The sequence below is a fragment of the Anolis carolinensis genome, chromosome 1 (genome assembly GCF_035594765.1).
Source record: "Anolis carolinensis isolate JA03-04 chromosome 1, rAnoCar3.1.pri, whole genome shotgun sequence".
Classification (NCBI taxonomy): Eukaryota; Metazoa; Chordata; class Lepidosauria; order Squamata; family Dactyloidae; genus Anolis; species Anolis carolinensis.
Window position 1 is genome coordinate 155,556,297 of NC_085841.1, and position 13,296 is coordinate 155,569,592.

A 13,296-nucleotide genomic window follows, 5' to 3' on the forward strand; every position below is an offset into this window, starting at 1 on the left:
AATGCATATCTATCTGTATCTACTAGCCTAGATACCCAGAGATGCCTGGTTTAGGGATTTTATTATACTAAAAAGGTAAAGGTTTCCCCTTGACATTAAGCCTAGTCATGTCCGAGTCTGGGGGGTGGTGCTAATCTCAATTTTTAAGCCGAAGAGCTGGAGTTGTTCATAGACACCTCCAAGATCATGTGGTCGGCATGACTGCATGGAGTGCCATTACCTTCCCGTCAGAGCAGTATCTATTGATCTACTCACATTTGCATGTTTTCAAACTGCTAGGTTGGCAGAAGCTGGGGCTAACTGTGGGAACTCACCCAGCTTCCTGGATTTGAACTGCAAACCTTTCGATCAGCAAGTTCAGCTGCTCAGTGGTTTAAATCCATAAGGATATGGATAAACTGCCACCCCCATCACCTGTCATTGCACCAGTAGTTGGTCATGATGGCTACATGTGCCCAGTCTGGTCCAGATTGATTGTTGTTGGGGTTCACAGTGCTCTCTGGGTAGAGGCAAACTAGAATTCCCACCATTGTGAGACAATTCCCCACAAACCTTGCCAGTATTCAAAGCTGGCCATGTTGGAGATGGGTGGTTCTTCTTTTTTCAAAAGAGAGAATTAAAAGCTGAATGCCTTTATTTTTCAAACTTACTGTCACATTTTTGAACAATAAAGACATTTGAGGCAATAAAAACAAATTGGAAGAATGCTTAATTGTATGTTAAAATTTATTATAGCCACTTGCTGTTTTCCAGAGAAGAGGAGTGGTATGCTTAGGGATACAAAAAATAACCATCATAAACTACTGGAAACAGTTTTCAAGTTAAAAGACAACTGAAGGAGGAAACTTGGCATTACTATAGTTGAGAATAAAACATCCATTACTATTTTGCCAGAACTGAAATGTAAGATAATTGTATTGTGGATGGAGAGGAAGAAACAGTGAGCAATTTGCAAAATGTAAATGTTTAACATTGAAGTGTTCAAAATATTTCATAACATGGAATAGGCAATAACCGCTCCTTCATTGGAGAGCTTTAAACAGAGATTAGAAGACCATCTCCCAGAGATGTTTTTTTTTTTGGTGGATTTCTTCACTGCAGTGGGTTAAAATAGACAGTCATTAAAGATAACACCCAACTCAATGAAGGAAGAAAGACAATGCAGGGACAGATTATTTCCTGTACATCTCTTTGGAGACTTGGGAATTTTGAAAATATTTCTTTGGGGGGTTTGCAGAGCATTTTCATATGTCAACCAAGGAAAAATTTTGAGTATTGCCTCTCATTTGTACTTCTGCCCTGTCTAATGAGAACAGCAGTTTCAAGCTGGATCTTATCATGCGGATCTACATCTCTTCTGTCTTGCATTTACAGGTGGCTTTGCACAGTTCTGCAAATTCTGGCACATCACATGAGAACAAGTCAATAAGAGATTCACAGTCTGCCTGCTGATCCACATATTGGCATGGGTTGGCTGGAAAAAAAATCAAACCAAAACACAGTTAGTAACAGGAGGAAACTTACAAATAGTACTGTCTCCCTTCACATAGTCTAATCCCCTGCAACCTAGGAATAATCAGAGCATTCCTAACAGATGACCATCCAGCCTTTGTTTAAATTCCTCCATAAAAGGAGGCTCTACCACGCCCCAAGGCAGAGTATTTCACTGTTCACTGTTGAACTGCTCTCTCAGGAAACTCTTAATACCATTTAGGTGCAAATTAATGCCTTGGTGAGTCATCTGATTTATTTCTATAACATTCAGAGCTAAAGTCCATTTACTAATAGCAATAGATCATGGGACCTGTCTTACATCAACTGTTCCTCTGCTCCACTGGTTTTTGTTTTTGTTGTTTTTTTGCTCCTGTATTAATTCAAAGTGCTAATTGTTGTTTTTTAACAACTTATTACTCAGGTAATTTCCCTAACTATTCAGATATACCCAAGAAGCCTTGATTTACATGGGATGTGTAAATTCCTGAGTGGACTGAGGGCAGCACTTATTATTTTCCCAACTTATTATTTACTTGTCTTTCTCTTTTTTTTCTGTCTCCTATGTCTCCTCTCCTCCTCACCTTACTGCTTGCTTGTCATGGATGCTGCTAGCCCCACTCCCCCCGGTCTCCCAACCCCAATCCAACACTATCCCCCAAAAGCACTGGCCACCCACACATCCTACTCCATCCACCATTGTAGCCATTCCCCACCAGCCAGGAGCTCTCTCATGCCCCAACACCCTCTTCACATTATATTCCTGGTTCTTTTACACTGAATGCCCCTCCTCCCTGCCTCTGGGCCTGCTAGGACCTGGGAAGAGGAGGAAGGAGGACAGACAAAGGTGTTCCTTGCAATGTATGAAGACTACAAGGACCCACTGGGGCTACATTTTGTCCAGGAAGGTAAGGGAGAAGATACTGGATGGGTACGATGTAGATATCTTTGCACACATCAAACTGGTTGTAGAGGAGTCCATGTCAGGCAGGAAGAGGAAGAAAAGGAAGGTGAAGATAGCTGACTACACATTTTCCAAGAGGCTAGAAGGATTTGCAGTATGTGCTGGCATTGGCTGCGGTGAGGTATCTGGAGAAAGGCTGATACTTGCTCAACCATATGATACATATGTTGAGGGCTTGGATATTGACAAGTGAGATGGCAGCCACTTAATACAATGATTAAATAAAATATCAAGGCGAGATGGGATCTTATCATCAATAAGTACACCTCAATGCTGTTTATTTTATTGTTTATGATTTAATCCATTTTGTTATTTGTCAGCATTGAATGTTTGCCATTTTTTTTTGTTGTAAACTGTCCTGAGTCCCCTCATGGATAAAAATAAAGTTTATTTTATATTATTATTTTTTTGCGGGGGTCAACCCAAATATGAGAGACAGGGGCGAAGCTGGCAGACTTCACCAGTGGATGGGCAAAAAAGGATGGGCTCAGATGGGCTTGTGACCAGGGGCATGCTGCTGCTTTGGCCACCACTGTAAGTCATGTCTGGGGACCTATCCAAGGATCAATTGCACTCATGGATCAGGTAGCAACCAGCCCTTTTGAGACGGATGCCTCTCCATGGGGGGAGGGGGAGTGGTAGGAGGAAGGATGGCAGCAGTGTCTCTGCAGCCTCCAGCCAGCAAGGAAAAGCCAAGGGATGGGATGGTCCAGTTGGTCGGCCAGGGGTACATGACCTACTCCCCAGTAAATGTGGTCACCTTGCTGCCCTTAGGTAAAGGTTTCCCCTGACGTTAAATCCAGTCATGTCTGACTCTGAGGTTTGGTGCTCATCTCCATTTCTAAGCCGAAGAGCCGGCGTTGTCCGTAGACACCTCCAAGGTCATGTGGCCAGCATGACTGCATGGAGCGCCGTTACCTTCCCACCAGAGCAGTACCTATTGATCTACTCACATTGGCATGTTTTCGAACTGCTAGGTTGGCAGGAGCTGAAGCTAACAGCGGTCGCTCACGCCGCTCCTGGGGTTTGGACCTGGGACCTTTCGGTCTGCAAGTTCTGCAGCTCAGTGCTTTAACACACTTCGCCACCGGGGCTCCTACCTTCCCAGTTTTCCAACAGGGTGGCTATACCTTACCTGAAGGAGGGTTTCCTAAGGGTTTTTTTTGCATTCCAGCTGTGGAACTGTAGTTGGCTACCATTTGAAGCGGACGTCTTCAGATCTGCAAGGGAGCTGCCGGATGTGGTTGTGGCCAAGATCTACAAGGAGGTATCAGTGGGGAGGGTGGCAGTTCCCCCTGTTAACAAACTTTTGGTGTCTCCCTTGGGTGTGGTGCCCAAGAAGACCCTGGGTGTGATGGATAGCAGGGATGAGGGTTTGCTGATTGAGGGCTGGGCCGTTGAACTACACCCCAGTCAGAGGCTGAGGAAGAGTTAACTGTGTTCTTCTTTTGTGGAAGTAAGGAGGAAAAAAGGCTCAGCTGCAATCAACAATGATTTCTGAGAAGGCTGGCAATTGAGATCAGCTGTGAAAGCAGCATTTAACAGTTTGCAGTGTGTTACCTAATTGCTGGGTGCAACTTCTGCATCCATGCCTGGACCTTGGAATTTTGTCTCTCATGCACGTTTTGGAATTTGGACTGCTCCTAGACTTCAGCTCTTGACTTGTGGACACAACCGCATTGCTTGGAGTTGTGGTATTTGGCTTTGACTCTGGGCTGGACTAAGGCTTCACCTTCAACTGTTTTCCTTTCCTGTTTTTTTTTTTTTTTTGCGGTCAAGGCTCATGACACTAAGAGAATACTGGCTCATTCACTACAGATGACTTTTGCCTCTTCGGGTTCAGCTTTCAGGAGGTATATTATTTTGGTAATACCATGCCCATGGTTTGCTCTATCAGCTGTTTAGCATTTGAGATGTTCAGCACATTCCCAGAATGGGCAGTCAAAGTCAGATCTAATTCCCCATATATCATTCATTAGCTGGATATTTTTCTGATGATAGGCAGGGTAGGGGACCAGGGCGGTAGCCTATTGCTAAAGACCTTCTGTCATGTGGCTAAGGGTATCATTAACACAGGAAAAGACTAAAGGGGCCCACCTCCACCCTGGTTTATCTAGGGATCAATCTTGCTGCTGAATCAGGGCCTCAGTCCCACAAAGACCAACAATGTCACTGACAAAAACTGCTATTGTTAGGTAAATTCTAGAGTCAAGCCAAATCTAAAAAAAAATTAGTTCCAGTGGGGTAAAATCTAAGGTACCACACTTAGGCATGTATAGGATGGGTGACACCTGGCTTGTCAACAGTATATCTATGAATCTTAGTAGACCACAGGTTGAACATAGGTCAACAGTGTGACACAGCAGCTAAAAAGACAATATGGGTCTAGTGCAGGCATGGGCAAACTAAGGATTGGGGGCTGGATATGGCCCCCTGGGTGCTTACCTCAGGCCCTCATTTTCCCTGTTCTCTTGGCATAAGGACACGATGGCCTGCTGCATCCTTATGCAAAATGGATGGGGGAGGAAGGCATGCAGCATCTGAGAGCCCTCTGGAGCGCTCTCAGCCACCGCATGTCTTGCCTTCTTCATGGCATAAGGACGGTGTGAGCGGCCCCATCCATAAGCCAAAAGGACAGCCCGAGGAAGGCATGCAGTGGCTGAGAGCTCTCCGGAGTGTTCTCGGTCATTGTCTGTCTCGTTCTTCTTCCAGCATAATGCTGAGAGGACAGACTGAAGATTGGAGGAAGAGGATCGGGGCAGATGCCACATGTTTCGTTTTCCTCCTGGCCTAAGGATGGAGCAAGCAGCCCTGTCCTTAGGCCAGGAGGACAACCTGAGAATGACTCCTCTCACAGGCCCCCTCCCTCCCAGCCCGGCCCTCTCATTTGGGCCCACAATGTGGACTCAAGGCAAAAAAGTTTGCCCATGCCTGGTCTAGTGTCTAGAGCGGAGTATTCAAAACTTTTAAGTAGAGGGTCAATTCATGGTCCCTCAGACTGTTGAGGGCAGACATGGACTATATAGTTTGGAAATAGACATGAAGAAATGCCTATGCACACTGCATATATCTTATTTGTAGTGTAAAAAGCATGAAAGATCAATGCACTGTATTTAAATTAAAGAATAATTTTTGCCAACATAAACTTACCAGTATTTCAGTGAGAAGCATAAGCCTGCTTTTGGCTGGTGAAATAACCAAGTTAATTAGGATTTTTGTTGTTGTGTGTATTCAAGTTGTTTCAGATATAGGGCGACCTAAGTATAAAGTTTAGGTAAAGTATAAAGGCCAGGTAAATGACCTTGAAGGGCCACATCTGGTCCCTGGGCCTTAGTTTGGGGACCCCTGGCCTAGACTGAAGTCAGTAATAGTACCAATATATTCTGCTTTGGTCAGACATCCCCTGGAATACTGTGACCAGTTTCATATGTCAGAATTCAAGCAGTATATTGCCAAGCTGGCAGTGACCAAAATGAAAAAAGACCAAGAAACCATGCACTGTAAGGAGAGCCTCAGGAAGCTGAATATGTTTATCATGGAGAAGAAAAGATTAAGAGGGGCCATGATCGTTGTTGTTAACTGCCTTCAAGATGACTTCAGCTTAATAGTAAATGTATGAATGGGATACTTCCAAGTCCTGCTTAGGTCTTGCAGCTTATAGCTTCTTTTGATTGAAATCATGAAACTTTAATTGGGTCTTCCCTTTTTTTACTAGCTTTTACTTACCTAGCACTATTGTTTTTTACATGTTTTCTCATGGTATGGCCAAAGTATGACACCTTGGCTTCTATGGAGAGTTCAAGTTTAATTTAAACCTGTCTTTTTAGAAGTCCACTGTTACCATATAACACTTTTCCAGCACAACATTTCAAATGAGTTGATTTCCTCATTTTTTTCATTGTTCAGCATTTACAACCATATATAAAAATAGGAAATACAGTGACTTGGGCTGGATCTACACTGCCCTATATCCCAGGATCTGATCCCAGATTATCTGCTTTGAAGTGGATTATATGAGTCTCCACTGCCATATAATCTGGGATAAACAGATAATCTGGGATCAGGTCCTGGGATATAGGCAGTGTAGAAGGGGCCTTGGACAATCCAACCTTAATATTCAGTGGTATAGCTTTACACTTAAGTATTTTGTGTAGTTCCTTTGTATTACCCTTGTCCATACCCTTGTCGTCTTTTTCCAGTTTCTTGACTGCAATCTCCATTCAGATTAACAATTGAAACAATATTAGAGATAGAGTAAACTTGTTTTCTGATGCTCCAGAGATTTGGATATGGAGCAATGGATTCAAATTTCAGGGAAAGAGATTCCCCACATACTAGGTAGAACTTTCTGATGGTAAGAGCTATTTGAAAGTAGAATATGCTGCTTTGTATATTTGTAATCAGTGTCTGGGTGGCCATCTATCTGGAGTCCTTTGATTTTGGCAGGGGATTGGACTGGATGACCCTTCTGATCTTTCTCAATTTTATGGCTCTATTACTTTATGGTCATTAGAATATGTGTACAGTGTTCCCTCAGTACTTCACGATTTGCTTTTCATGCCCTCACTGTTTCGCGGTTTTTTAATAAACACTAAAATAATAGTGTAAATCGTAAAATAATATTATAAATCCCTCTTTCTAGTTCCTTCCTAAGGAGAAGGAAGGAATGAAGGAGAAGCCAAAGGGAGAGAAAAGGAGGCTGAAGCAGCTTTGTTTTCACCTCACAAGGCATGCGCGTGCTTGAGAGGAGAGATGGGGACAGAGACGCTACTTGCCAGTGAGATTGTAAACAACACAAATATAGCATCCCTACTTCACAGATTTTCATTTTTTGTGGGTGGTCCTGGAACGTAGCCTCCGCAATAAGTGAGGGAACACTGTATATGTGTCTTTAAGTTCACCTGTCAGTGTTAGGGGATTTCCTAAATTTTATTGGATTTTTTAAGGAAAGAAATACTCAGTGATATTTTTGCCAAATGCTTCCTCTGAAATATAACCTACAATAGCTGGTAGTTTTAGGTATTGCATCCAAGTACTAACCAGTGCTGATCCTGCTTAGCTTTCAAGACCAGCTAAGATCTGATGCCTTTAGGGAATTTTTGCCATATTATCTGAACTTACTGCAAAGTTTATCCTCACAGTTATAAGGACAGTCTCCACACGGTGGGCCTTCTATGTATGGCATTTCAATTTCTTTTACCAAATTCCCCCTGAAATCACAAAGGAACATTAAAAAGCATGGTAACAGACAGAATTGAATGATATCATGTTGGTGATGCTTCAAATTGACACCTTATGCTAATCAATGCAATGGAACCATGGACTATACAATTTTAGATTTCAGATGGTGAGTTGCATGTAGAAAATGAAATGTAAGGCTCCTTCTGCACTACCATATAATCCAGATTATCTGCTTTGAACTGGATTATATGACAGTGCAGACTCATATAATCCAGTTCAAAGTAAATAATGTGGATCATCTGCTTTGCTAGTCTGGATTATATGGCAGTGTAGAAGGGGCCAAAGACTGGATAGTGGGCACTTTGATGTCCTAGTTTACCACACCCAAAAATTATTTTATAAGGCAGTTGTTGGGCAAATATATTTAAAGACTGAGACATGCACATTTTATGTCATCATCATCATTCATCCAAAGCATTTCCCCTGCATTGTGATTCCTTTTCCATTACAACCAGGGGATTTTGCTAGGTTTCTTGTAAAATAAATAATCATCACATGTCATAATCATCAGGCCATTTGGGCAGCTCTTCAAGGTTTGGCTTTTAATCTGTCTTAATTAGAGTTACCTATGTAAACCACCTTTTTCCTGGCAGGCTCCCAACTGCCACATAGTGTCTTCCAGACAGCCTCATAATTTATTTATTGCCCCACAGGACCAAAGAAGTGGGGCAATAAATCGCAGTACCTGACAGCAAGTCCAAACACGGAGCTGTCATAACCGGTAAATACTCCTGCAGCATCCTGACACGTTTGTAGCAGATTTTAGAAATCCGCAAGATGGATGGGGACATTCACTGGATTTTTTTTAATTGACCCTCCGAGATGTGCTGGACCTTATAAGCACTGATGCAGATATCTGAATGTGCACACAAGTAGATTTCTTGTCATTATCTCTCCTCACTTTACTGTTGCCTTTACTTTTTCTTTCTTGAACCGTGTTTCTCTTTGGGGTCATTTGCCTGCCATGCAGATGCCCACTGTAAATTCAAGCTCTGTTTAATTTCATAAACATCAGAACAAAGGAATGCTTGCAGAGAGTTCTCATGGGAAATGCTTTCCAATTGTGCTTCCATTTAGTCACCTGTATGTCCGTGGCTCCATTTGTTTACATCTCTCAGCAGCTGTTTTGAAATGTGTGCATTTGCTGGAGCAGTCCACACCAGTGTGTAGGAATGAAGTCACGTATTTTTCTTGAGTGCAGGAATATACAGTGATGTTAATATGCACATTGTTTGGCCAAAATTAAGTGCACTTTTTAAACACGTGTTTTTCAGATGTTAATGGGATCCAGCATGCATTTTCGGCAAATATCTTTTAGCCAGCCACACCCTTTATCCCAGTTTCTTCCACATTTTAGGGCCTGTGTAGAAGGGTCCATAGAAGAATGCAGACATTTCTATGTAGACATGCCTTTTCTCCCTTTTGTTCCTTCTCTAATCCTAGATTGTTCATTTCTGCAGTCCTTGGAATAGTCCTCCCTTAGTAGGCAATGAAGTCAAATGGATTTCTGAGTGTTCTCAGAGAGTTTCTGCTTGCTATGACTGGGATGTTTCTTGAGCCCTAGTCATTTCTGTACAAAATTGACATTATTTCGGTTACTGACATTATAACAGAGCATATTTTGTTGGTCTACCATTCTTTAGCACCAGCATAGTTCCTCAGTGCCATCCAGCAGAACTTTTCTGTATGTCTCTTATGGTTCAGTGAAGGAACAATGGAGCACTGCAAACCAGCTGTGACTTGTTTTCAGTGACAAAATTACTCACATCTGCCAGTAAAGGAGATATTATTGTTGGGATATTTGGATCCAGCTGTTACTGAATGATTTTGTTTAGAACAGCACAGCTTTGCAATTGACCCCTGCTATGATTCTTATGCCTCATAGCAGTAAGCACAGAGCAAGTGTGGGTTGAGTCCAGTAGGTGTCTTCAGAACATGGATGGTGGAATTGATGTTCTAGGGCAGGACTGTCAAACTCATTTTTATCAAGGGCCAAATCAACTAGAATTTTTTTACATAGTGGTCAAGGTGCTTTAGTTTTTACCCAGTTTGGGTCACTCAATTTTATTGGATGACAACTCCCATTACTTTTGATAATGGAAATTGCAATCCAACAGCCCTCATGGTTCTGAGGATGGGGAAAAGATTAAAGGATATTTTAAAGTCAGACATCATATCCATAAGTCTTGTAATTAAATTCAAACTCCACTATCCTGACTAAACAGAAGAAACTGCAACTTCCCAGGTGTTACTGTATCATAAATCCCATCTGATCTAGTCATGATGTTTAATGATGAGGAATACAAAAATTGTAGTCCAGCATCTGGAAGGCCACATAAAATGATATGGTGGGTTGGATTTGGCCCGCAGGCCTTGAATTTGATACATATGTTCTAATGGATGGGAGAGCAAGGATAATTCCTTTCATCTGTTAATCTGATGTACATTTCAGCAGACATTTATATTTTCTACAAGAAAGTTTGACAAAGAAGACCTTTAACATGGGAAATGAAGAATATTTTGTTAAGGCAGTTGCTTACCTAGGGCAGTACTGGCAGACATAGAGGAACGTGGCAGGGCTGCTTGAGTCACAGTAGGCAAGTCCACATCCAATCTCATGTGTATGATGCCAAATGAGCTATCAACCAAAGAATAAAACCTTTCTAAAAATTATCTCAGAGTTCATACTCTTCTAATTCTTCTAATTACTAAATGCATTCTTTAAACGTAAAGAAATTCTGAATCTAAAATCACAGAATCTTAGAGTTGAAAGTGATCATGAGGGCCATCCAATCTAATACCTTGCAATGTCGGAAAATATAATTCTCTAACCGCATGTTTTATTCCAGTTTCACCATTTAGAACACTTTTTAATTAAGGGAGAAGATTGAGACAAGAGGACATTAAATAGGTCAGCCTTCTCTCTCTCCCCTATTAGCATTTCACCTTCTAGTTCTTCTGCTTGCTGTGAAACTTAGCTGAAAAACATGCATATACACTTTTTATTATTTTTAACCTCATCTGAACCTTCATGTTTCTGACTTTCTCTTTACAAGTACTGACTACTCAGTTATATTCCTCTGGTGATTTTTCCTTTCTTCCAGTACTCATTTAAGTCTCAGCTTATCCTCAGTTGTGATTTATATGAATTAGAAAACTTAAGGCTTACATAAATGGCTCTAAATGAGCAAGACCCTTTAGGATTTTTTGAAAGGTTTTCTTCTCTAAACATTGTGTTATAGTCTTCAAGCCTTTCTGTTCATACCTGAGTATAACTATATATATCTTTCTTAGGGTCAATTGCTCCAAGACCATACTGGAAGTTGGATACTTTTTTTTGCCACACTTGGATTACATCTGACCAAGGGTAGGAAGATGCTGATTGCAGTACATTCTCACCACAGATAGTACCTGCAATTATAAGAAAAATAGTACTTTGCATATTCCAAATAATGAAGGGCCCATTTACAGGGCCACAAAAGCCAGGGCTCATCCAAAGCAGTGCTGCATTGTTTACAGATTTCTATTCCTGAACCATGACAGCAGTGGGAGTGGAGTCCTGACTATCCAGTGGGGCTGAGCCATGTTTGGCCCCACTGGATGGTCACCCTTACCATTGTTGCTGTTTGTTGCTGCAGGTGAGGACCTGACCCTTGCTGGGCACCAGGGCCGGCCCAAGGTAATTTTCAAGTGTAAGCGAACAGAATTTTGGCGCCCCCCCCCCCCCCCAAACCAATTGGATATCGAATTGTTGGCAGTTGAAGAGGCTACCCTGAGTCCTCTTCAGGGTGAGAAGGGCGGGACACAAGTATGGAAAATAAATAAATAAATAAATAAAATCAGGATGGTAAAAAAGAACACTCAAAAACAGGGGAATTCCAGACATGAAACAATCAGGGCCAGCTAACACCACCCAACAAAGATTCCCTCAGGTAGGAAGCAGCCAGGCTTTGAATATGTGAGGGACATTCAATGCTAATCAAGGTGGCCAACTGCAACATTCACACTGGCCTCAAAGAGTTCTTTATCCCACCCTGGACATCATTCCACAGATATATAAACCCCACTTGCCTAATTTCCAACAGACCTCACAACCTCTGAGGATGCCTGCCATAGATGTGGGTGAAATGTCAGGAGAGAATGCTTCTGGAGCATGGCCAGACAGCCCAGAAAACGCACAGCAACTCAATAATGATAATGATAATGATAATTTTATTTCTTACCCACTCAAGACGGTTGACAACATTGCTAGAACACATAATAATTTAAAAACACTCCGTAAAATATACATATGGAAACATATTTCCATAAAGTACACAAAACAAAAAGGAGCCCCGGTAGCGAAGTGTGTTAAAGCACTGAGCTGCTGAACTTGCACACCGAAAGGTCCCAGTTTCAAATCCCGGGAGCAAAGTGAGCACCCGCTGTTAGCTCCAGCTTTTGCCAACCTAGCAGTTCGAAAACATGCCAATGTGAGTAGATCAATAGGTACCACTTCCGGCGGGAAGGTAACGGCGCTCCATGCAGTCATGCCAGTGGCCACATGACCTTGGAGGTGTCTACGGACAACACTGGCTCTTTGGCTTAATGGAGATGAGCACCAACCCCCAGAGTCAGACATGACTGGACTTAACGTCAGGGGAAACCTTTACCTTTACCTTACACAAAACAAAAATTAGACATAGAGTGGAAGTTTAAACAATATCATGAAAAGGGCAAGAAATCTGCCCCTCTCCATATGGTATGAATCAGGGGTCCCCAAACTAAGGCCCGGGGGCCGGATGGGGCCCATCGAAGCCATTTATCCAGCCCCACGGCACAAGGGCAGAAGGGGGTTGGGTTAAGTAACCCAAGGGGTCTCTTCTTCTCTTACAATCCTTGTTTATTATTATTACTATTATTATTATTATTATTATTATTATTAATATTGAGGCTGGGTGGCCATCTATCAGGGATGCTTTGCTTGTGCTTTTGGTGCACAGAGGCAGAAGGGGGTTGGACTAAATGGCCCAAGGGGTCTCTTCCAATCCTATTATTATTTTTATTATTATTATTATTATTATTATTATTATTATTATTATTATTGAGGCTGGGTGGCCATCTATCAGGGATGCTTTGCTTGTGCTTTTGGTGCACAGAGGCAGAAGGGGGTTGGACTAAATGGCCCAAGGGGTCTCTTCTAACCCTCTTTCTTCTTCTTCTTCCTCTTCCCCTTCTTCTTCTTCTTCTTCTTCTTCTTCTTCTTAACATTGACGCTGGGTGGTCATCTGTCAGGGGTGCTTTGCTTGTGCTTTTGATGCACAAAGCAGAAGGGGATTGGACTCAATGGCCCAAAGGGTGTCTTCCAACCCTCTTTTTTATTGTTATTGTTATTATTATTATTATTTATTTATTTATTTATTTATTTATTTTTGCTTGGTGGCCAACTATAGTCCGGCCCTCCAACGGTCCGAAGGATCGTGAACTGGCCCCCTGTTTAAAAAGTTTGGGGACCCCTGGTATGAATAAAGAAATCCACTGGACTTAACTGGCACTTGTATCTTTATTTCTCCATTGGAAGAAGTGAGGCATTGTGGTGTGTCTGCACTGTGGAATTAACA

General features: G+C 42.1%; 1 protein-coding gene across 2 annotated transcripts in view; it reads right to left on the reverse strand.

The window, feature by feature from the left end:
- Window positions 1-708: 708 nt before the first annotated feature.
- Window positions 709-13,296, reverse strand: part of LOC103279911 (cysteine-rich venom protein pseudechetoxin-like) — a 32,964-nt gene continuing 20,376 nt past the window's right edge. For both annotated transcript variants that reach the window (XM_062984423.1, XM_062984428.1), the window contains 4 exons: window positions 10,962-11,107; window positions 10,237-10,334; window positions 7,577-7,665; window positions 709-1,474 (listed from right to left, as the gene is read on the reverse strand). In XM_062984423.1, the coding sequence (XP_062840493.1) occupies window positions 1,347-1,474; window positions 7,577-7,665; window positions 10,237-10,334; window positions 10,962-11,107 (461 nt within the window). In that variant the 3' untranslated portion in view covers window positions 709-1,346. The remainder of the gene's footprint in view (window positions 1,475-7,576; window positions 7,666-10,236; window positions 10,335-10,961; window positions 11,108-13,296) is intronic.